General features: G+C 57.5%; 2 protein-coding genes and 1 long non-coding RNA gene across 3 annotated transcripts in view; 1 reads left to right on the forward strand and 2 right to left on the reverse strand.

The window, feature by feature from the left end:
• Positions 1-9,453, reverse strand: part of ASTN1 (astrotactin 1) — a gene marked incomplete at both ends in the record, with an annotated part of 60,592 nt that extends 51,139 nt beyond the window's left edge. Inside the window, one exon of the mRNA XM_084266127.1 lies at positions 9,171-9,453. Coding sequence (XP_084122253.1) covers positions 9,171-9,453 — 283 coding nt within the window. The remainder of the gene's footprint in view (positions 1-9,170) is intronic.
• An 8,962-nt stretch (positions 9,454-18,415) lies between these two features.
• On the forward strand, positions 18,416-24,055 carry BRINP2 (BMP/retinoic acid inducible neural specific 2; the record flags this gene model as incomplete). Its single annotated transcript, XM_084265846.1, has 7 exons — positions 18,416-18,723; positions 20,416-20,606; positions 20,783-20,973; positions 21,369-21,474; positions 21,846-22,082; positions 22,298-22,520; positions 22,911-24,055. The coding sequence occupies 7 exons, from the start codon at positions 18,416-18,418 to the stop codon at positions 24,025-24,027; spliced, it is 2,373 nt and encodes a 790-aa protein (XP_084121972.1). The 3' UTR covers positions 24,028-24,055.
• Positions 18,668-23,289, reverse strand: LOC311193120. Its single transcript, XR_014617373.1, has 3 exons — positions 23,200-23,289; positions 18,823-18,860; positions 18,668-18,717 (listed from the first exon to the last, which is right to left on the reverse strand). It is a non-coding gene; the product is annotated as an uncharacterized lncRNA (long non-coding RNA).
• Positions 24,056-24,418: the final 363 nt, after the last annotated feature.

Consider the following 24,418-nt stretch of genomic DNA (forward strand, 5'->3'; position numbering starts at 1 on the left):
ACCCCAGCCACACGCATCACGTCTGCCAAGACAAACTCCCTGCTTTGTCCCTTTGGACAGCAAGAAATCCAGCAGCTCCACAACAGCGCAACGGCTGAGTCTCACCACCACCCCTCTCACAGCTCTTCTAAAGTGGCAAAAGGCCATACCCCGGCTAACCCTGGCCAAGCAGCCAAGGAAAAGGTGGGGAGGTGCAACTGTGGGATAGGAAAACAGCTCCACACCAGCATGGCAGCCCCTAGGAAAACAGCACCTGGGGGAGCTTGGGGCCAGCCCAGGGCAGTGGGAGGCACAATAGGCTCTCTGCTCCAAACCTGACATTTCCAGGAGATTTCCAAGCAACAGCAGACACAAGGGACATCATTAGGGAAACAGGAGGGCTGAGAGTACCGCAGCAATTTAACATCTGTGCCAAGGTGGACTTAGACCTCCTGTCCCATCCCCCAGGACCCTGCAGCCATGGTACAAAGTAGACCCTGACAAGAAAATTCAGGAGTGTGATGCCTCCTCCCCCAAGCATCTCCTCTTGACCACCAGAGCAGACTGGCTAGACCGATCCTCACAAGACCTCTCTTTTCCTACTTGTAAGGACGCATCACCCCAACCTGCCCCCACACCTCCCACCTACAGACCTACAAAGGGGTTTTGAAGCCTTAAGCCATCTCATGTACAAAACCCACCCCGCTTCTTCCTCCACAGTGGAGGGAAAGCAGCAGCACTGCGGAAGACCTGGAGCCCACCGTCCCAGGCAGCGGGTTCCCAGCACCATGCCCTCCCTCTCTCACTCCCCTTGGGATGCTCAAATTAATTGCCTTGGCTCCTGGAGCTTTTAGCTGGAACAAATAAAAAAAAAGAGGTGCGGGAGGTGGGTGTTGCCAAAACCCATAATAAGGTCTACAGTTCTTCTGAGCTACAAGGGCTGCTTTAAATTTCGGGGTTTTTTTTTTCTTTTGCTTTCTTTTTTTTTATTTGAAGGAGGTTTCCATGGTAACTGTCTCCCATCACACAAGAGCCTGTCCCCGGGATATTTCGGGGTTGCTAATATCTGCTTTCCCAGGCTGTCACTGTGTTGTGACAGTGACATCGCGCCCGGGTTTTTTGGCAGGGGAGGAGGGGTAGAGGTGCAGGAGAGAGAAACAGGAGGTGCTGCTCCCAAAATCCAAGGAGAAGATTCTGCCCATGCTCAGTTCTCCCTCTCCGCCAGGCAGAGCTACATCCCAAAGGGCTCTAGCAGCCTGGCGATGGTTTGGCTTGAACCGCAGATGTCATCTGGGGAGCACTCCCAAGGCAACGCAGCCGTTGCCAGGCCAAGCAGAAGCAACATGTCCAAACAAGGCCACGGACAGTGTCTCCTTAACATCTTCCACCACAACCTCCAACCCTTCTCTGACTTGTTTGCCCTACCAGGTTAGTTTCCAGATGGATCGGTCCCACAGGGAGCAAAGGCAGCTCAGCATCACCCAGAGCTACTTGCTCTGCTACCCTTGTTAGTCATCCTAATTATGGAAATGCCTCAGGGATGGTCAGGGAACAGCTCTGTCTCCTCTTGCATGAGGGACACAGACCCTAAACTTCTGTGACTGATATACCACCACCAGCCAGAGGATCCCTCAGGGATCCTTTGCCCCTGCTTCAATTATAAATGGCAAAAACAGCCCCTTCCCAATTCCCCAGCAGACCCGAGGCTCTGCTCATGGACGTGGCGGAGAAAAGAGGTTCAGGTCTCTGCCTGAGCCCATCACCAGCAAATGAGGCCCTAGAGCAAAGCAAAGCATGAGGTCCACTTCCAACACCCCCAAACCAGATGCCGAAGCCCCCAGCACCGTGGGCTGAACACCCATCCTCAAGCATCGCTTTAAGCCACAGTGGGGCAGCCAGAACCTGGCAAACAAAAATCTTCCCTTATCGAGACAAACCCCACAGCCTTCAGAGCACAGCTGCTGGGGGTGAGCTGCTGGCTGCAGCCAGGCTGGCTGCGGGGAACCCAGAGCCTGGTGATTCCCAAGCAAAAGGACAACCAGACTTAAATGACAGAGCTGTTGCCATCCAGAAACTGCTTTAATCCATCCAGAAACTGCCTTAATCCTGCCAGGCCAAGAAATCCCTTCATTTGAAGGACAGCTCTGCTGCAAGAGTCCAAGAGAGATGATTTCAGAACCCCCACCTAACTGGCCAAGCGACCATTAAAATATAATATGCAATATTGTAGAATATAAGGTAAAATATAAAATAGAACATTTTTAAAAAATGAAAAAAAAGGAAAACAAAGTAAGGGAAGAACAAAGAAAAATAAGGGAAAAATAGGGAAAAAATAGGAAAAGGGGGAGGAAAGGGGAAAAAAGAAAAAATAGAAAAGAGGGAAAAATAAAGGAAAAAAGGAAAAAATAAAAAGGAAAAAAGAAGAAAATAGAAAAATGAAAAAAGGGAAAAAAGAGGGGAAAAGGGTAAAAATTTTAAAAAAGAAAAAGAAAAGGACAAATAAAGGAAAAATACAGTAAACTGGCAGGAAATAGGATGCAGCCCAGAAGCAAATACTGCCAGCACGGGGAAAGGAGAGCTGAAGTGGGAAAGCAGCATCAGGGAGGAGCAGCTGCGCAGGCGGTTGGGCCCCCAAATCTGGGATGGGACTCAGGGTGGGACCAGGAGCAAGGCTGAGAATCCCTGCATGGATGTGGCCTGAGAAATTGAGGCTACGAGTGATAAAACCAGCCAGGAGCATCGCTGAGCACATCTAGCCAAACCATGGGGCCAGGCACCCCGTAACCCCCTCGGCTGAGTGCCAGTCCGCTGCCAGGCCCTGACACCCACCAGCAAGATGCCCAGCAGCCCCTGGCCTGCTCCCCCCGCGGCTTTCTGGGTCAGCGAGATTCCCTCCCAGCCCTGCTGCCGCTGGAGCCGGCTGGATGCACGGTTGCTGTGGCAACGGGTTCCCAGAGATGAAATCCCTATTTCCTTTTTCTTTTTTTTCCCTCTTTTCCCCCCCCCGGTTAAGAAAAAAAATATACAAGAGGCCCTCTACATCTGCTGTGCCATCAAAACCTCTGCTCCCAGTTAAGATAGAGGGTCAGCAATGGACACAGCACTGGGGCAAGGCAGCTGTAATAAGGGAGCCATAGGCTGCACAGCCCCCTCGTGAGCCTTGGTCACCCCCCACTTGGCCATGGGGGACCCCATGCTCCTCCCAGGGATGCTGCCCACTTCCCTGGGGCATTTTCTACCCCAGGCGCTGGCTTGTAAGGGCTGGTCCTGCTCATAGCTGAGACTAGCATTGGGCTCCATCACCCAGAGGAGGGTGTGTGACCAGGCGTGGGGGTGCACTCAGTGCTTTAGTTGCTCCAAGATGTCACCTCTCCCACTCAGGCCCCATGCATCAGCCAGAAAAGGGATATAGAGAGGTCAGATTTACACCACATGGCCAAGAGCAAGGGCAGACACAAGGTCCCACCTGCAGTGCATATCCAAACCCTACTATATGAGCCTGTCCTGTCCCACCAGGTGCTCCAGAACAGGTCCAGGGCAGGATGCATCCCCGCAGCAGATCCCTCTCTGCTTCTGCTGGAAGTTCCACAAAGCCCACAAGCCTTGGTTGCAACCATCTTGCATGGCAGTCAGCAGCATGCTGGATGCTACGCACAGCATCCCACCACCAGCACCAACCCAAGTGGCACCCCTGAACAGACAGGAGATGCAAACACCAAAGCATCCATCCCAAACTCACCCCACCGTGACGGAATCAGGCTTAGGACCTCGGCTGGGCAATCGGCTGCTAGTGGCACGAGGGGAATTAAGTGCATCCCACTGCTAGGGCGAGTTTTGCCAAGGGGCAGGAGGGCTGCCAAGATGGGGCATTTTAGGGTCCCTTCCCCACCCCCCAAAGTGAACACGCTGGCTGCTTTCCAAGCCGCCTGTCAGGGAGATGCCAGTGGCTGCCACCTCAGCCGGGCACGTGAGACCATAGATCATACCACTGTGTTTCAGCGCCTGTGACAGTGTCCAGGATCAAAGCCAAGTTCAATTAATGGCTCACAATCTTATTAGAGAAATTATTTCAGGATCTTGAGTAAAAGTCCGATATATCTACTCCATTCCATTAGTCAGGCTCATTTAGTAATTCAATCAATCTAAGCAAGGCAATTGAGCTCCTCCGGTATAATTTAACTCGGTTATTCTCTAGGTACTTAAGAATTTCTTAATATTTGCTCCATTATTTCGCCATTACACCTATTTCCAGGTGCAAGGTTTGCATTGGAGCGATGCTGTGGGTCCGATGGTGGGACCAGCCCCACTGCAGCCCTCTGCCGTTCCCTGGCCTTGCAGGGTGGGGATGTGCAACGGGGAAGGGGAGCTCCAGAGACAATGACAGGGTGCCACTGCCTCCCCCAGGAATTAAGTCGAGCCAGGGACCAGCACCATGACACCCTGAGACTTGCTTTCCCACCACACAGAGCTGGGACCAAAGCACTGCCCTGCGTGCCACCAGTTTTAGGAGCCACAACCAGCACCTGAATCCAGGTGAGAGGGGCCAAAGCAACCCTCAACCAAAATGCAACAGGGTGCTCCTCTTTCCTGACATGGTAGTGGGACAAAGCAGGGAGAAGGCAACCCCACAGCCCCTTGTCTCCTGCTTCCCTCTTCTTGAGGTCATTGATGAGCTGGGGGTCGAGAGCAGAAGCAGGGGGCAGAGGAGCGGGCACCACCTCCTGCCATCTGTGGTGGTGGGGGGATGCGTGGGATGAGGACAAGAGCCGACAGGTGTCACATCTCACGTGCAGCCTGGAAGGAGAGCCAGGGCAGGGAGGTGCACTGGTGGTCCATCACCCTGATTAGCAGCATCCCACATCCCTGCGGCCGGCTGTCTCGCATCCCCACAGACACCCCATGCCATCCCATTATTAACCCAGGGAAGTCCCAGCCGGCGCATTCACCGGCACAGCCAAGAGCTTCGCTGAGATTTAACAGAAAAAAAAATGGCTTAGATATTTCGGGGAGATATTCAGGAGCAGTTAAATATGCCCGGCTCATCGGTGCCTTTGAAAAATCTCACCCCTCTAAAAAATTAGAATTGATTTTGTATTTAAAAAGGAATCTATTTAATTTAAAAGTAAGATAATTTGAAATCATGACAGCTTGTATTAAGGCCCAAGTTTATGATAATCTATTAAAGTCATTGAAGTTAAGAACCTTCTCCCATCCTCTGCTGCCAAGGCTCCCGTGAGGGTGGCGGGGAGCCGGGGGGAAGTCAGGGGAGGGGGGGTGGGGGGTGAGGGGCTGCACTGCCCCCATTTCAGGGTGTGAACCAGGAAGGCAAAAAAAGCTCCTTCAGTCGAGGGGGCGGGAAACAACACAAGACATGAGAAACCATCTGGTATTTTGAGACCTTGACTTATTCGGTGCCCAGAAAAGGGAATATCGAGCTGCAAATGAGCATCTCTTAATGACCACTGCCCAGCGAGAGCCAGCACCCCTCCACAAAAAAAGCCAAAAAAATAATAGTAATATGACTAACATCACAAACACGAAAGGAGATGAAGGGCGACCAGTTCAAACAGAGGTTTACTTGAGTCAAAGCAGGATGAAATCGGAGGGGGGGGGGGGTTAAACTCAGGCCCCACGTGGCACGCACCAGCCCCCAGCCCCATCCCAGCTCCCATGCCCTCACCACTTCCCGAGAATTCAGGAGGTGGGGAAAAAAAATCCCCCACCCCTACCCACCCAAAGCAAAGCAGGGGGGTGGTGTCAGAGTCCCTCTGAGGACACTCACATAAAATCACACGGGTTTGTTATGGGTACAAGCACGATGCACGTGGGGAACACCGATGCACCGAGTGGTTCCCGAGCAAAGGCAGGGAGCGAGGCAGCACGTGCACAATTAAACGAGATCGGTTCGTTAGCAAAGGGAGCTACAAAGTGGCTGAAAGTCCTACGCGAGGGTAGGGGGAATAAGCCCACCAGTGATCCCTCTACCTGCAGAGGAACATGGGAGCAGCCATGGGATCCCCACATTTGGGAGGGCTGAGCACCCATGCACCCAACAGATGTGCACCAGGATGGCTGGGGTAGGGGGGGAAGAGGGGGGGCGGTGACATCCCAAAAAGCTTCAGCAAGCAGCACCTCACCATTTTGGGTACAAATAAATATAAAGCTGAAGCTACCATGCAGCAGATCAGGGCAAGCCAAAGCAAGTGCATCCCCCCACCCGAGCCACAGCCCCCCCCCACTACCTGCAGAGAGGAGAACCAGGCGTGTGATGGGAATGAATGCCCATCACCACGAGTGACTTCTCCACCACCCCCAAGGTCAGGCAGACAGACCCCCAGTCCTCATCACCCCCACCACCATGGGTGAGCCCCAGCAGAGCTTGGCTTGGAGGGGTGTCCATCAACATCTTGACCACATCACCCACCAGCAATGAGGGTTTGCATGCTATCTCTGTGCTCACCATTACACTGCTTATGATACCAAAGCATTGTCAGGGGTCAGGAGCGACAGACACTTTTAGGGTGCCCAGTTCAACACCTTCCCCAGCACTGTCTTTTTGGCACAGCACCATATGTGACTCTAAAAGATCCCACGACATCTCCAGCTGCCAAAGAAACCTTCACCCATGTGCTCATCAACAGGATTGCCGGTTTGGCCGGCATGGCGGGGAGATGCACCAAGGCAGGAGAAACTACGCACACCAGTCCCCAGAATGCCAGCCAAGCTTGGAGATCATCCACTGCTCTGACACATGTTCAAACTCACCAAGGTGGGCGCGACTCAAGGGGTTTGCCGGGGATGGTGCAACCAGCACAGCATGAAGCCACCTTACACCACACACAAGCCTGGTGGAAACACAAACAGCTCCTGACACCGGTTTCATGTCTCCACCAAGCACGTGGCACCAGTGACAATGCTCTCTGCCCCGTGGGTGGCATGAGCCAGGGGTTCTCAGAGGATGCAGCCTTAGAGTTACTAAGACTGGGTCTTCTGCTACACAGAAGCTATGCCCAGGCTAATAATAATAGTAGCAATAATAATAATAATAACGAAGCATCACCCACAGACTGCAAAGCAGCACAACAGTAATACCCAGATATGGCAAAATGGACACACCAGCTTCCAAGCAAGCCCTTCTCTTGCAGGACACAGACAGACAGACGTAACACGGCATTTCCCAGGAACTCCCAAGCCCAAACCCTGCAAACAGGGGGCCTAATGGTGCCCACTTCTGCCAGCCCAGCCCCGGCACCCCAGCATGGGAAGAACTTGTCATGGAGCCATCTCCGTATCCCCACAGCCCTGCACGCCTGGGGCTGATGTCACCCTGCGCACCCACAGGCTCTCAGGGGACCCGTGTACCAGGCAGCAACCCCCAGCAGAGACCGGCCAGCATCGGGACATCAGTGTGTGCAGCCATGCAGCCAGACACCTTTGTGCGTGTGCTGCAGCCGTAAGCAGAAGGAGGTGAAAGCAACCCCCTGCCCATTGTCATCAGTGCAAGCCCTGAGTGCACTGGGGGGTGTCTGGGTGGGTGTGCCCTTCCCTGCCCAGTGTACGGCATCCCTCAGGGATTTGAAAAATCCCAGGAGAAATCCCTGCAGTACCAGCCAGGGACCCCTCACAATCAAAGACGTATTCCCCCAACCCAGATACTCCTTGCTGGCAGCTTCCCAGACTCCGGGGTCCACTGGGGTCAAACTCCCTGGCAGCACATCCAAGAGTGCCAGGGGACAAGTATCCGCATCACCTTTGGGGCGTCAAGGCAGTGGGGGCTGGCAGCCATGCCTGAGCATCCCCTGCATCCGCCATGCCACTGCCCCGTTGCCACAGCAACACTCTCCAGCCTCTAGCCACAACATCCTGCAGCACAGGGCTTGGACCAGGGGACCGGTGGGCTGTACAGCCCACTGCCCCCTTCCCTGCACAGCCCCCAGCCTTGAGCAAATTATCCCCAGGTTTCTCCGCCCTCCATGTCATCAACAGCCCCCTGCCCACCTCTGCCTTGCTCATGGGAGAAGAGGGATGCCCATGGCAAGGCAAGAGTCACCCCAAGCCCTTGCAGCACCCAGGACTGGAGGGTTTTTTGCAGGCAGAAGGGTCTGGGGGCCAAAGGGGTAATAAAGCACTGGGGTGAAAAGCCAGGCTGGGGCCACTGCTATGGTGTGCCCACACAAAGGACAGCATGAAAGGGTGATGACACTCAAAGCCACACTCTGCTACCTCATTTTTGAGCCAGTGTCAGGGCAAGGGTGGCATTTTAAAAGCTTCACAGGGCACCCAAGGTGCTGCCAGAGCAGTGAGGGATGGGAAAGGCTTGCAAGAGGTGTGCACAGCAGCCACAGGGCTGCTGGGGAAAGCGACAGTGGCATTTGCCCGGGATGGGGGGGTTATGTGGAGGCGGGGGGGGCACCGGTAGGAAATCTGCATTCTGCACCAACGCCACTGAAAATGTAAAATTTTTAGGGACTTGTTCCGGGTGCTGCAGAGGGAAGCGGGTCCCTGCACGCAAGGCAGAGGCCTCACTGGTCCAGGCGTAAAGGATGGAGCAAATTGTTGATTTTTTTTTGGGGGGTGTGTGGAAGAGCACCAAAGCAACCCATCGGCTTTGGGCCAGTGAGCCTCACCAAGTGGGCGAAGCTCAGAGGCCTGGCTAGAGTGGGAGCCACCTTGAGCGCAGGAGCAGGCCAAAGCGGGAGTACCGGGAGCCGGCGCATGCCAGCGGGGTGGGAAAAGCTGGATACTGTAGGATTTTTCCACCAGGTTGCAGGAAAGGCGGCTCTGCTTCGAGGCATACAAAGCTGAAACCCTCGCCTACAGCCAGCCATGCTGCAAGCAGACTGCAGCTCTCCTGCCAGCATAAGCTGCCGGTGACCGTGCAGGAAGCTGGAGACGGCCCCGGGGGATTCACCGAGCACCTCAGGCCTGCAGCATCCCCACCGCACCCAGTCCGGCGCCGCAGCCGGTACCGAGATGAAGCGGCGCCGAAGCGGAGCCGCTGCGGCGGGGTGAAGCGGCACCGGGCGGGGGGGGAGGGGGGAGGCGGACAGAGATGCTGCCGGGTACCCGCACGCCGGTGCCGCAGGGAGGAGCCCCGCAGCCGGGGATGCTCGGGGCCCGCTGACGGCTGCGGAGGGGACGGGGGACCCGCCGCGTACCGGCGCTGCCCGCAGGTCCACTCGGAGGCTCACCCAGCACGAAGTAAGGCAGCTCCGTGTTCTCCAGGTCATCCACCACCACCATCTCGCCGGGGAAATCGTTGCGTACGGAGAAGAGCAGCTTGGGCTCGGCGGCCGAGGGGCCATGCATGATGCTGAGGTCGTTCTCCCGCAGGAAGGGCAGCGCCGACACCGTGATGCTCTTCAGCTTGCACTCCAGCTCCTTGGCCGCCGCCTCCGCCGCAGCTTCCGCGGGGCCGCTGCCCGTCGCCAGGCAGCAACCGGCGAGCAGGGCGCAGAGCCCGGCCAAAGCCATCTTGGAGCCCCGCGCCGCGCTCCCAGCGCCGGCCGGGCGGGCGGGCGGCGGCGAGGGGCGGGGACGCGGGGCCCGGCGCCTCCCCGTGCGGCTCGGCTGGGCTCGGCTCAGCTCGGCTTCCCCATCCAGCGACTACCCCCAGCCCCCGCTTCCGCTATTTTTCCCCGCATCCCTGGAAAAACGGAGGTTGGAGGGAAGAGGCGCCAGTACTGGCTGTCCCGGCCCACCTGCCTTTGCTTCCTTCTGCACCGAGAATTTACAGAGATACCCCCACCGTCTCCGGTCGCCGCCCCAGGGGAAATTATGGACCTCCAAAAGTCCCAGACTTCCAAAATCCCATCAGAAGTTGCACCAGGGGAGGTTGAGGCTAGAAACTATGAAGATGTTCTTCAACGAGAGGAGGGTTGGGCACTGGAAGGGGCCTCCCAAGGATGTGGTCGCAGCACTGAGGTGGGCTGAGGGCAAGAACCATCTGGATGATGCCCTCAGTCCTATGCTCTGACTTGGCTGGGCCTGTGCGGAGCCAGAAGCTGGACTCAATGATCCTTAGGGGTGCCTTCCAACTCAGAAGATTCTAGGATTCTAAGTCACGGACCCTCACAATCCCAGACCTCCCAAATCCTGGCAGAAGTCATAAACTGCCAAACCCCCAGGAGAAATCACAGAACTCCAAAAATCCCAAGACTCCAAAACCTCAGGAGAAGCCACAGACTTCCAAAGCCCCAGGAGAAGACCCAGACCTCCAAAAACCCAAACCTCCAAAGTCCCAGGAGAAATCACACACCTCCAAAGCCAATAAAAAACCCATGTGTTTTGGAAAAATAAAAGGAAAAAAAAATAAAGATAATGGGAGCACAAAGGCCAACCCCAAACCCACTGGTACTTTTTGTGCTGGGTGCTTTGAATTTTCACTTTCAGTGAGCTCGAAGCAGCACTGACAGCTTGCCTTGCCAAAATGTCCTGACAGTGAACGCTCTCCTTTCCCAGCACAGGATGAAGGAACCCCAGCATCCAACAGCAGCAGGAGCACACAGCCATGGCAGTTTGGTTTTCCCCCTTGGCAGCTCCTTGCCAGCTGATACCTGTGGAGCAGGGGGGTGCAGAAGCACTGCAGCATCTATCCCACCTCCAAAGCAAGCCACACAGAGCAGATACAAACAATAATCCCACAGCTATCTCCTCCCCTCCACCTCACCCCGGGATTCCCCTCTCACCTTGTAGCAGCTGTGTCAATTTCCCCAAATTTGTCCTCCATCAGTGCCAGCTGTGACACTGAACATGCCAGGAGAACCGAGCAGGAGAGCCACAGACCTGTTTCTAATTTACAAACTACTGCGTTTTGGGGATGGGAGAAAGCCATGCTCACCAGAAACGACCTATTTTCAACACCAGCCTTGTTAATGATGAGAGCTGAGCACTGAATGTAGGAGAGTAAGGGGGTTTACAGAAGTCAGCTGGGCAGGAAGGGGCCTTCAGCAGCACCTTCAGCTGCAGCTGCCAGGGGAGGGAGTGGGGGGTGGGGGGGAGGTGGTAGTGGTGAAAGGAAAGAAAAAAAAACCTGGAAATATCAGGGGAAAGGTGCAGGGATGGCTTATAGGATGGGGCATGGGGAAATCCCTTTTTGGGGCATCCACCAGGCCTTTTTGCTGCTCTTCTTTCACCAGAGGAAACCAAGTCGTTAAGAGGGGTTTACCTGGAGGAAAGAAAGGCAACAAAACCGAAGCATTGTGCTGGCCTGTGCTCAGGAGGGGGTCACCGAGAAGGTTCTCTCAGCCACTGCTGGGGAACAGGTGATAGCCCACATGACAGGGAGTCAAAAAGGGGCAGGGCATCACTGACAGTGGCCTCCTGCCAATCGCTGTTGATGCTCCACAGGTGATGACATCCTGAACCCCATTAATCCTTTTCCCGGTGCTGGCGGCGTGGATTTGGCACGACCGGGATTCCTTCGAAGCCCAGACGATGCCACCCGGGCATTGAGGCAGCAGCCCCTCCCCAGCGCCGCGGGAAGAGCCCCGCTCCGAGGCCCTTTTTGGGGGGCCGGGAAGGAAGGAGGGGAAGGGCCGGCGGAGCTCGGAGCCCCCCGCGGCTGTGCTGGGAGAGAGGGGGGAGGCCAGGGGAGCCCCCGGGCCTCGACCCCCGCTCCAGACCACGCGTGTCCCCCGCCGCTCTGCTCTGCTCCGCCCCACCCCTCTCTGAGCGCGGCACCACCAATGGGAAGGCGTGGGGAAGCCGGCGGCGCCTTTTATTGGCTGCCGCCCCTGCATATATTATCGGGCGGCGGCGCCCGCGGAGCGCGGCGGGATCCGGTGCGGGGCCGAGAGTGGCACCGGGAGCCTGATCGCGGCGGTAGGCGCGGGATGGTGGCGGGGCTGCCGGGGGCCGCCTGCCCGCCCGGCGATGGGGCGGTGCAGAGCGGCCGGGAGGTGGCGGCGGAGCAGGGCAGCGGCCGCTGAAGCGAAGCGGGACGGGACGGAGCGGAGAGGCGGCCGGTGCCCCGCCGGTGCTGAGCCGGAGCCCGGGGTAAGTCTGCGCGGGCGGGGATAGAGGGGTATGTGAAACGCGGGGGGCCCGCCGGCGAGCGGGATGGCGAAGGAGCAGTGCGGGGAGGACGGAGCGGAGCGGCGGAGATCCCGGGTACCGCTGTGCGCGGCGGCGGGGACGCGGCTCGGCCGCCGCCGGGCTCGCTTGGTGACCTTGGCCAAGTTGCTTCTCTTGTTCCGGGCTCGTTTCGCAGCGTCCCCGGTGCCGGCGAGGGTAGAGGGTAGGCAACGAGCCCTTCCTGGGCTGGAGCCATCCCGGTACTCGAGTACGGGGCCCAGGAGGTCTGGGGGTGCTGCGACCGGCCCGGTGGAAGCGGTTGCTGGGTAGGAGGCTGTGGTAAACAAGGTACCGGCGAGGTACGCTGCTTATGCGGGGTGACCTGCTGCAGGGGAAGTACCCCGGGACCGGGGGAGATGTCCACCGAGACGTGTTTGGTGCTGCTGTTGGGCAAACAGAAATCAACAGGAGACATCTCCGGTCCCCCGAGCTGCAACGCCGGGCCCCGCCGCCACCGGGGTCTCCCGCCGGAGCATCGGGCCGGGGTGAGGAGGGGGTGACCTGCGGGAAGATGTTTGCTGCCGGTGACAGCAGCCTGTTGGGGAGGGGGGTGGAGAGGTGGGGTTATCCCTGGCTGCAGGGCTCAATTCCCTTCCCGAAGCAGGGAATTATTTTTTTTTCAGTAGGAAACAAAACTCTGGCCCTAGAAGGCACCGGGCTGTGGAGTACCAGCCCCCACCCTCACCCTCTCAGCACAGAAATGTCCGCCCCGTCCTGCCCCTCCTTAGGAGACCCGCCAGCCCTGCTGCAGGGCAGCACCGCGGGGGAGCAGCGGCGTGCGCGCTGGTTCTGCCCTGGAGCGGGGCTGGCGGGTCCCGGGGCTGTCCCCGCCGTGCTCTGGTGGGACCTGCCGGCAGATGTCAGTGTCCCCTCTCTGTCAGCAGCCAGGAGGCTCCATACCAGCCCCGCAGATGCTGCAAGGAACACTCACCGCCCCCCCCACCCCCCCGCAACACACACACTCTTTCCAAGTGTTGGCTTTGGTTGGGCTTCGGTGGCCCCTGGGGAGCAGCGGGATGCTGGCGACGGGGAGGAAACCCTTCTCTGGCACCCCAGATCACCTCCTGGTTCTTTGCCTGGCACCAGCCTCGTTTACCCTGTGTCACTACTGCTGTGCATCACTGCCCACCCATGACACTTGTCACCTGTGTGAAGGGAGGGGAGGGAACAGACCTCACCTTGTGCTGCCTCCAGCCCCGGAAAGGCTGGTAGTCCGCTTGCTTTGACAGCGGGGTCTGTGGGGGTGGTGGAAAGGAGCAGCATTCCTCTGGGGAGGGGGCTGCAGCATGCTCCCCCCTGGCTCTTGTGCAGGGATGATCTTCCCTGGCCCCAGAGACCCAGCTGCAGGGATGCTTTGGGCTGGGAGCTATGCACAAGGCTGGGAGTTGCAGGGGGGAAGCTGGAGCTGCTACTGCCATCCCTGTGCTGGGGAGGGGGAAGTTGTATTTTGCACGTTGCTCTTTTAAGAGGCTTTCCGCCTGCGGGTGTGAAAGTCTTGGGTGAGCAAAGCCAGAGGGCAGAACAGAAGGCACTGGTGCGATGCGCGGCATGGAGCTGCCATCTCCCCTGATGGCAGCCTGGGCTTCATCTTATTTGATGTCTTATGCAAATCCTTAGCTCCCCGAGTCCTGGGATTTTCTGCTATTTTCCTTTACTCTCATCTTCAAGTGTCTTGCTCTTCGGGACGTGAGGAAAAGCTAATAAAAGGAACCTGAGGCACCAAGACTTGCAGGTTTTTCAACCTGGGGATGGGGCGGGGGGGCAAGGGAGTGACTTAGGGTCACTGAGTGGGCAGTGGAAGGCAGTTCATGGGACCCTAAGGAGGATGGGTTCACTGGCACTGCCGTCGATGTCTGACACTGGGGTATGGATGGCAGGCTTCAAGGTGGCTGTCCCCATGCCTGCTGCCTGGATCCATGTCTGGGCGGGCTGGGTGCCAGGTGGCTGACAACACCCCACCGTGGCCACTTTGCCAGTGATTACCACGCTGCTGTCACTCCGGCAGTGCTTGGCTCGGTCGCTTAATTACCCCAGCAGATCAATGAGGGCCTGGCGCTTCCTTGGGAGCGTGCGGATGCGAGCCCAGTGGCTGCAGATCCTCACAAGCCACAACAGAGCTGGGGAAGGAAGCAGAGCAGGCAGGGAGAGGCAGGGCTGGGCTCCCAAGGGAGATTGGTGACTCCGGAGCAAGGGACTGAGCATCCAGCGGGATGGAGGCCTTGGGGATTGTCTGACCTGGGGGGATGCAAGCGGCAGAGCAAGAGGTGCCTAGGGCGCCTGTGTGAATCCGCGCTGGCGCAGCTTGGCTGAGTCAATCCACTCCAGAAACTAAACTGCACTTAGCCTCTTGCCCAGACTCTTTTAAGTGGCCTTAATTTGATAAAGCTTTCCTGTGTTTAATGAGAAGGTGACTCAGTCGCTAAGTTTGATGTTCATTCGCACTAAAAGGCATCCGCAGGGTGCTCCCCACCCATCCCCCTGTTGCTCCCCACTCCTGCACGGATGGGCCTTTGCCCCCACCGTGCCCCAGGGACCACCCCCCATGGCTGAGCGCAGGCATCAGGTGCTGCGTTCACTCTGTGCTTTGGCTTGCACAGTGCTGGAGCCCACCCGGATTCCCACGCTTCCCACAGTGCCCAGCAAATACCACAGCAGCCACTTCCCCCAGTGTGCCATTCCCAGTTTGTGTAACACTAGACCCGCTCCTGCTGCAGGAAAGGGCAAGAAATCAATGCTAATGTCCCCAACAATTAGCTAACATCTTAATTATCAAACTCAGCCTGATTAGTGGTAGAGCATGTGGCTCTGGAGATGCTTTGCCTTTGGTGTGGATGCACGCAGGACCTCAGCATCGCTCTGCAGGATGGTACTGCTATTGCTGTCAGCTCCAAGGGCAGCAACAAAAAGCTTGTGCAGCTCACCAGGCACTCGAGCATCCCTGTCCACACCTTGCACCATCCCTCCTCAGTCTCCCTGGAGCCATTTCGGATGAAGACTCTCCCCCACAGAAGCAATCCCATTGCCATCTCAAGGAAGGGGAAAACACAACAGGCTGTTTTTAAAACACACCTTGTGATGGGTGACGATCTGGGGCATGCATTGGCCATCACAGGAGGGATCCTGGGAGGTTCTGCTGGAGGCAGCGGGGATACAGAGGGTGGCAACCAGATCAGATCCTTGGCCAGGAAGGAGGTTCTGGTCCCAAGGAAGTTTGCCAAGGATATTGCATTGGCATTCTTCTTCCTTCACTTTAAAGTTTTTATAGAAGGGGGAGGGAAAAAAAATTAAACTGGAAGTTTTCCAACTTTGGTGATGCAAAACCTGAAATCAAAGAAGAAAAAAAGAGTAGTCAGATGCTTCTCATCAAATCTTCATTCTTTTGGCTCAAGGAAAAGTGATTAGAAAGTTATTTCCAGCTCTAGTAGTAAGGTCACAGGGGTTACTCGGTTCCAGAGAGCTTTGCTCTGCCCAGCATCCCAGAAGGATGCTGGTGTGAGTGGGCAGCACTGTGCCCCAATACACATTGTCCCCCAACAGAGCAGCAGCAGCCCCCTCTCACTTCCCGCCCCCCCATCTTGGTGGACTAAGGACTTTATGGACCTATGGTGATTTCTACTTATTTAATATAACCCTCAATCAACACGAGCAAATAAATGTTCCCAGCTAATGCCAGTGCTGGAGAGTGGCTCCTCTGGGACAGGCCTGGCGTGCAGCTCAGCACGGCCCCTGCGCAGGTTCTCCTGTCCCTCGCCTGGCTTGGGGCTCCGGGTTGCTGTTGGCAAGGATGCTCGTGTGCGTCAGCGCCCATTCCCCAAGCAAGAGGCTCGGAGGTGTCAGTGCTCACGGCGTAAATAAGAGGCTGGCATAAATAAGAGCTTGTTTAGCAAGGTTAGAAACTTTGCTCCTTTAAGGGGCTCCATAGACCCAGAGGGAACCGTTACTGGGTTTGCACCAGCCAACCCTAATGGAAATACACAATTTAGGCTGGTTTTATTGCTCTGTGTGAAGTATGAGGTGGCCATGAGGACTGCAGCCCAGGAGAAGAGGGGTCCTGAGGTACCTCCCTCCCTAATCTTCATCCCCACGATGGTCACCCAGGAGTGGTTTGTTTGAGCTGCAGCGCTGGGAGGGGAGGTAGAAGAGGGGTTTGGAGGGGAAGGGGGACCCTCTCTCAGGGAAGGCACATGGGGGTGTCCCATGTGGTGGCAGTGGTGGCAAGGGGCTCATCAGTACTGGTAGGAAGATGCTAGAACCCTGGGTGCTGGAAGAGACAATGCTCAGCTTGGTGTATGTCCCCCCACTCCAAAAAAAAAATCCACCCCCATGCTCTCAGATGGAAGGAAGGATGCTTCCGTGGCAGCGCCGAGCCCATTGGTGGTGCAATGGGCAGGCTCCATAGCACCGTATGCAAGGTGTTTTGCTGGCACAGCTGCATTTAACGCTACAAGCAGAGGAAGATGCTGCTCAGAGGAGCGCATGTGCCTCGGGAGCGCTGCTTTCCTCCCTGTCGTGGAGGGCTCAGCTTGTGGGCAGCATCCAAACCATCTATAGGATTTTCTGGCTCCCACTGTGACTTCCTGGGCACAGCAGCTTGTCCCAGCTCCCTGGATCACCCCACAGAGCACAGCAGCAGGGCTGACAGGCTGCAGGGCAGTGGTGGGAGGGGGCCCAGGGGGGTTTAATCCTGAGCCTCAAGTCCTCCTTCCATCCACAGGCCACCTCCATTTCCACTGCATCCATGGATGCCTACTTCGGATGGCCACAGCATCCTAGCCGCCTGCTTCCTCCCAGCCCAGCTTTGGCTGCAGGTAGGGAAGCAGGTTGGGAGGATTTCAGAGCAGCCGAAGTGCCGTGGCTGGCTCAGCCTTCACCCACATGTGGCAGCACATGAGTGGCTCCCCAAGCAGCTGGTGTTGGGTCCTGTCACGTTTTGGGGATGCACCCTGCAGCCCTTGAGGTGTGGAGGGATTAAACCAGTCTGACCTTTGCTGGTCCCCAAACCCCTGTTCACCTCAGCCATGGGGCTTGTTTGTGCCAGGATTTGGGCACATCATGGGTCCAGGAGACTCCATGTGCCAGGAACAGGAGGCAAAGACTGGGGTGTGATGCTGTTGCCTGCAAAGCTGGGAGAAACCAGGGTGACACATGAAAAGATGGTGGGGGGAGTGGGGGAAGACACACAAAAACCTTGCATGCTGCTCCTGCCCGCCCTGCTGCCCTGGCACCCCCAATCTGGTGATGTGAAAATCTCAGCTTTTGTTTAAAATTAACAGGGCCTTGGCCTCGAGGGCTGAGTGAGAAGCTGCGAAAGTGTAATCAAAGCACACCCTTAAGGCTTTAAAAATAGAAGAGAGGAAGATAAAAAAAATTTTAAAAAATAATGATATGTGTTAAAGTGTGATAATTCATTCGGCAGAGACGTGGGGCTGGGGTGGGCTTGCAGGGGCAAGTGTTTGGGCTCCAGGGCTCTGCTGACCACCTTTTCTGCACCCCAGGAGAATAAAGTCACCTCCCCTGGAAGCACTATGTTGATGGGGGTCCCCATTTTTAGGCAAACAGCTCTTGCTGCCTGGCAGGATGCCTTGCCTCTGCTCTGTGGCTCCCCATATCCCTCCTCCTTTCACCAATCCAGGTTCTGGCCCCCAGGGGCTGCTGCTCTCTCCAGAGCTCCTTGTGTTCCCACACTGGGAGGAACGGTCTGGACTTGACATAAATATAGACTGCGTTTAAGTTGTGATCAGCCCAGCCAATGGGGTGGACAAACATCCATCCATCCATCCCAACTGCCAACGGGATGCAAAGGGAAGCCTGACATTAACCGCCTGCAGCTCAGCCTGCACTTGGAGAAGCTCTTTTTCTCTTCCCCCACCACAGCTACCTGTACTTTATTACTTTTAGCCTCTCCCCAAAATGAACAGCACATGCTTGGGATGGGCATCTGCAAAGCACAGGGCACAGAGGCACCCCACTGTCCCCAGCCACAGGCACGGCATAGCAGCGAAGCTCAGCTTTGCCAGGCTGATGCTCAGCAGGGAAAAAACACCCACAAAGAAAAATCCAGAAGTTTCTCCAGCCAGTGCTAGCCACGATTTCCTCCCAGCCGGCAAGAGGAACCCCGTAAACTCTCAGAGTGGTAGGACTGCTCCATGCCTGGCACATGGCTCTGCCTTTGTCAGCTTCCCCTCAGCAAAGGCCACTTTGCCATACCTTGTGCTTGCACCTGGTTGGTATCCACGCTGAACCGGCCCCGTGTCCTGGCCTGACGGGCTCCTCGCCTCGCGCGGTGCCGTTGCAGGGCAGGGTTATCCCAGAGGATCGCCGCAGGGTGAGAGAATGAAGAAGCCAGCTGGGTGGCAGCAGGATGGGACGGCAGGACCTCCCGCGCGCTGACGGACCGCTGCCGATGCTCCCATGGCCTCTGGCCCTCCTGGCTCTGAGCACGTGCTGCCGTTGGGGAGTAGCCGGCGGGGCAGGCGGCACAGTGCCCCAGCAGCATGCTGCTGTTGCGACCTCTTCCTCCTCCTCCTCTTCTTCCTCCTCCTCTTCGTCTGGCCGGGCACCCCTCGACTGGCTCCTCACCGACCGGGGACCCTTCTACCGAGCCCAGGAGTACGTGGACTTCATGGAGCGCTACCGGCAGGGTTTCACCACCAGGTACAGGATCTACAGGTGAGAGGCAGTGCCAGGAACCAGCCCTTTGGCAGGCACACCCCAGGAGGGAGTCATGGTGCGGGGAGCTGCAGGGGGCACGGTGGAATGGAGACAGACCTGCGGAAGCGGAACACTGGCGTGTGGGAAGAGGCCACCTGTTTTGGGAGAGAGGGTGGGTGGGTGTATGGGAGGTGCTGTGAGCATTACAGCAGCCTTCTGACATGCTCACAGCATGGAGCAGCCTTTGCTCCAAGCCGGGAAGATCCTGTCGGTGTGTCCCCAGCGCTATCACCCCACAAGCAGCAGTGGCGGGATGCTACCTGCATGGGGGATGATGCTCGAGGCAGGGGGGCGGGGTTTGTCCCAGTAGAGAACCAAGTTTGGCATCAGTGCTGCCCAGTGACCCCAGCAGAGGGCCTCCCCAGGCCAGCCAGCGCAGGAAACCCACTCCACCACCAGGCAGTGCTAATTGGAACTGTCACCTCCTGCTAATGAGCCCTTTTCCCTTCCTCTCCTCACTGGGGTTTTCCAGACGGGGAGCAAAGCCTGGCTGCTGCCTTCCCGGGGTAGCTGACATGGGTGCCGGGATGGCAGCCTTGTTATGCAGACCAGCACCCCCAGATTGCTCCTCTTCCCCCTTGCCACTTTCCTATGCTCTGCCACTGCCATGCCAGGGGACCCTGGTCTTCCAGGCATGCTGCTGGTGACGGTGATGGGATAGGAAGGAGCAACTAGAGGGACAGTGGCTGGCTCATGGTTCCTCTGGGAGGTGGAGAACCCACTAGCTGCCTTCAGGTCTTGCTTTGCCTCTGGGATGGGATGGAGGGGTACAAACTGGTGCAGGGGTCCTGGCCTCCCCAGCCACAGCACCCAGGGAGCACATGTGCAAAGGGAGAGACAGTATCTCCCCATCCCCATTCCTGGCCCAACCATCCCACTTTCTGGGCCCAAAAATCATGACTAGGGGTGTAACCCAACACCCACTGAGCCCCTCAGCTCTTTTGTGCCCAATCCTCCTCTCCTTCCTCTCCCCACCAGCCCTGGCTGAGCTGGCTGAAAGCCAGCACCTGGTGAGAGCAACATGCTCTCATGGGGCTGTGGTCGGGTGCCAGTTGGTTTGGGGCAATTGGTCCTTCAAGGCAGGGTGGTGGCTCTTCTCCCAGGGCCAGGCAGCTCCCAGGAGCGGGCTAGCAGGACACCTTCAAAACCTCTGGGACTACAAGGGGACCCACCACCAACCCCACCACATCCCAAAGCCTCCAGCTTCCTACAAAAACACTATACCAAAACCCACAAAACTCTCAGATACCTGATGTTTACCTGGGTCCATAGGGACATGGCATCAGGCATGGGGACTGAGGATGGATGAGGTCCAGTCAGTCCAGCAGACTGGAAAAGGCTCCGGCCCTGCCCTGGGCTGTGATTAATGCCCGCTGATTGGCTGATTAATCAATGTCAGGCATCTCTACTGCTTGTACCTCGTTATTGCTATCAACAGCTCTGGGAGGGAGGGATAATGCTGGATCTCAAGCTGGCAGGTCCTTCACCTCTGGCCATGGAGTTGGTGGGGATGATCCCAAGTGGAGTTTTTACACCTACTGAGCTCCTGTCCCTAAGGCAGACCCTGGGGATGGCAGAAGGGACAACGTGCACATGGCACAGCCAGAACGGCCCCAAAACCTTCTCCCCACCACTGCTCTCCTCCCACAGAGAGTTTGCTCGCTGGAAGGTGAACAATTTGGCCTTGGAGAGGAAAGATTTCTTCAGCCTGCCGCTTCCCCTGGCTCCAGAATTCATCCGCAACATCCGTCTGCTGGGCCGCCGTCCCAGCCCCCAGCAGATCACCGACAGCCTCATCAAGAAATATGGGACCCACTTCTTGCTCACTGCCACACTGGGAGGTGAGTGCTGGGGGGGCAGAGGATACTTGCATCCTGCTTGCTCCCCCTTGCACAAGGCAGCCTGTGAAGTGGGGGCAGGGGGAGATGAACACCCCAGGAGAAACATGGCCAAGAAGAAGAAGGAGAAGGGTGGGGGGAGCCCAGCAACCCTCTAAAGTGTTGCATGTCCCCCTCAGGAGAGGAGTCCTTGACCATTTTTGTGGACAAGCGCAAGCTGAGCCGGAGGGCTGAGCCCGCCGTGGGGGCTGGGAACAGCTCGGGGGTCTCTCTGGAGACCCTGCACCAACTGGCAGCCTCCTACTTCATCGACCGGGAGAGCACGCTGCGCCGGCTCCACCACATTCAGATCGCCACGGCCGCCATCAAGGTAGGCAAGAAAGGCAGCCTGGGGTGATGGGGGGTGTCCTAGGCCACCCAAAGCTGAGAACAAGACCCTAAAGTGGTGTCACCCCCGAGGGAGGGGAGGCGGAGGGGGAGAGCAGCCAAAGTTAGCGGCATCCACGTTATTTATGGGAAATTGGGCAGGCTAATGAAGGCACATTTTTCAGAGGGCTGCAGGCAAGGCTGCCGCCTGTCAGCAAGCTAATTAGCAGGCAATTAGTTCTCCTCTGCGAGCGTAGCCTTGCTAGGGGGTAGGCGGCACACAGCAAGCCTGGCCAGGGGTTATTTGCAGCACTTTCATTAGGGTGGCATGTGCCCCCAGTGCCCTCCCGTGTCCCTGATTGCCTGTGGGTCTTGTGTGCATGTCCCCTCCCCAATTAGGTGACGGAAACACGGACAGGGCCGCTCGGCTGCAGCAACTACGACAACTTGGACTCGGTGAGCTCGGTCCTGGTGCAGAGCCCCGAGAACAAAGTGCAGCTCCAAGGTAGGGCCAGGCTGGTGATGACGTGGTGATGGAGAACGTTGCGGCTGCAGGATGCTCCTGGGCGGGGGTGGGGGGTGCAGGGGAGGATGCTGGCTTGAGATGCTGCTTTTAATTTAAGGGCTAGAGGGGGGAGGAGGAGAAGGAGGGGTGAAAATAATCAAAGCTGGGCAGGATGAGGCTGTTGCTCGTCTGCCAAGAGGAGCCGAGATCGATGCAGAACCCAGACGAGCGGCTCCACAGAAAATTGGTATGAAAATCACGCCAGGGTGGGAGCACAGGGAGGGGAAAGGCTTAAACATCCTCGCCCGGGTGATGTTTTTGAGGGGTCCCGCACGTGCCCTGATGCTCTTGGGGCTGCCTCCTACCCGCAGGGCTGCAGACGGTGCTCCCCTCCTACCTGCGGGAGCGATTCGTGGCGGCCGCCCTCAGCTACATCGCCTGCAGCTCGTCCGGGCAGCTGGTGTGCCACCGGAGCGACTGCCGCTGCCAGTGTCAGCCCGCCTTTCCCCGCTGCAACTGCCCCGAGGCTGACGTCCAGGCACTGGAGAGCAGCCTGGCCCAGCTCCAGCGTGCCTGGGAGAGCCACCACAGCCAGTTCGAGGAGTCAGGTGAAGCTGGGGAGACCCCAGCAAGCATCCCCCCCACTTTCCCTGGAACCTCATCTCTAGGAGCAGCCCAGGCTGGGTGGTGGGGCTCCAGCACAGGATTGTGGGGCGTCATCTACCCTTGAAGACCCAAAGGTCTTCAGAGGGAGGTTGGCTCCAGCCTTACCTTTGCCGCTCGCCCTCCTGGGTCTGCTGATGCCATCCCTCTCCCTGTGCAGAGGAGTTCCAGGCCCTGGTGAAGAGGCTCCCTGGTGACCATTTCCTGAACAGGACAGCCATCTCCCACTTCTGGGCCATGGACCTGGACGTCCAGCATCGCTACCAGCAGCTGGGCACCAGCCTGAAGCTGCTCTCCAGGAAAACCCACAGACTCATCCGGCGGCTCTTCAACCTCAGCAAACGCTGCCACCGGCAGCCTCGCTTCAGACTGCCAAAGGAGAGGTAAGGGTGCCACCGCATCCCCGTCTCATGCTGGGGACACCACTCAGAGCCCGGGGAGACTCTGATCTGTGGCCCACCTCCCTGCAGCTGCCACTGGAGGAGCTCCTTCCTTGCCAGAGGGATGCCCAGGGACAAGGGGGGGGGGGGGCTGGGGAGGGGGGGGGGTGGGGGGAAGGGCGGGTGGGTGGGGACTGGGGGGCAGCCATGCTCCCCTGGAATGTAGTCCTGAGAGGTCAGGTTTGAGCCTGGAGGTAGAAAATGGGGCTTGGTTCATGGGCCAGCAGTGCAGAAAAATCAATGCAAAGTGGGCAGCTCTTCCCCAACTTAGAGAGAGCTGGTCCCGCCCCGAAAGGTGCCACATAATCTCCTCTCACATCTCCTCCCCACCAGGTCCCTCCCTTACTGGTGGAGCCGTGCGCAGTCACTCCTGTACTGCAGTGAGACCACCGTGCCTGGGACCTTCCTGGAAGAAAGCCACAGCTGCACATGTCCCTCAGACCAGCCCTCCTGCCAGGGGTCCATACCGTGTGCCTTGGGCGAGGGGCCAGCCTGCGCCAGCTGTGCTGAGGACAACAGCACCCGCTGTGGGACCTGCAACCATGGCTACGTGCTCATCCAGGGCTTCTGCCGCCCCGAGGTGGCTGACTCGCTGGAGCACTACCTGGGCTTGGAGACTGACCTGCAGGACTTGGAGCTCAAGTACCTCCTGCAGAAGCGGGACGGCCGCATTGAGGTGCACTCTATCTTCATCAGCAACGACATGCGCCTGGGGAGCTGGTTCGACCCTTCCTGGAGGAAGCGCATGCTCTTGACTTTGAAGAGCAACAAGTACAAGCCTGGGCTGGTTCACGTGATGTTGGCCCTCTCCCTGCAGATCTGCCTCACCAAGAACAGCACGCTGGAGCCTGTCATGGCCATCTACGTCAACCCCTTTGGAGGAAGCCACTCAGAGAGCTGGTTCATGCCCGTCAATGAGGGCAACTTCCCAGACTGGGAAAGGACTAACGTAGATGCCTCTGCCCAGTGCCAAAACTGGACGCTCACCTTGGGCAACAAGTGGAAGACCTTTTTTGAAACAGTCCACGTCTACTTGCGGAGCCGCATCAAGTCTCTGGATGACAGCTCCAATGAGACAATCTACTATGAACCCTTGGAGATGGCAGATCCCTCCAAGAACCTGGGCTACATGAAAATCAACAGCTTGCAAGTCTTTGGCTATAGCCTGCCCTTTGAACCGGACGCTATTCGTGACCTGATCCTTCAGCTGGACTACCCCTACACCCAGGGCTCCCAGGACTCAGCCATGCTCCAGCTGTTGGAGATCAGGGACCGGGTGAACAGGTTGTCACCCCCTGGCAAAACCCGCCTCGACCTCTTCACTTGCTTGCTCCGCCACAGGCTCAAGTTGGCCAACAATGAGGTGGCGAGGATCCAGTCCTCCTTGAGGGCCTTCAACGCCAAGCTGCCCAACGCGATAGAGCAGGAGATGGGCAAGCTGTGCAGCTAACAGCTGGGGCTGCTCAGATCTTGGAGCGAGCTGGCCAGGAGAAAGAAATCCCCGGGATAGGGGTGGGAGGGGGGGCAGGGAAATAACCACCCTAAATAATTAAATCAAGGCCTTACCTTAGTGCCAACTGTGTGCTTCCATGGTACATCTAGAGACAGGCCAAAGAGATGCAGGGCTCAGGTGGATGGAGGAGACCAGCGGGACTACGGAGGAAGGATGGCTCGTGCAGCACAGGCTGGCTCCGATCATGGGGACGATGGCAGCACGGTCATCCCATGGCACTGCTTGTGCTCCAGCACCAGCGGCTTGGGGGACGTGCCGGTGGCCAGGGAGGGATGCAGCTCAGCCAGAGGCAGCTGCTGGCCCCACTGGAGCAGATTCTCAACCCGAC

This window comes from Gallinula chloropus, assembly GCF_964237585.1.
Source record: "Gallinula chloropus genome assembly, chromosome: 6".
NCBI lineage: Eukaryota > Metazoa > Chordata > Aves > Gruiformes > Rallidae > Gallinula > Gallinula chloropus.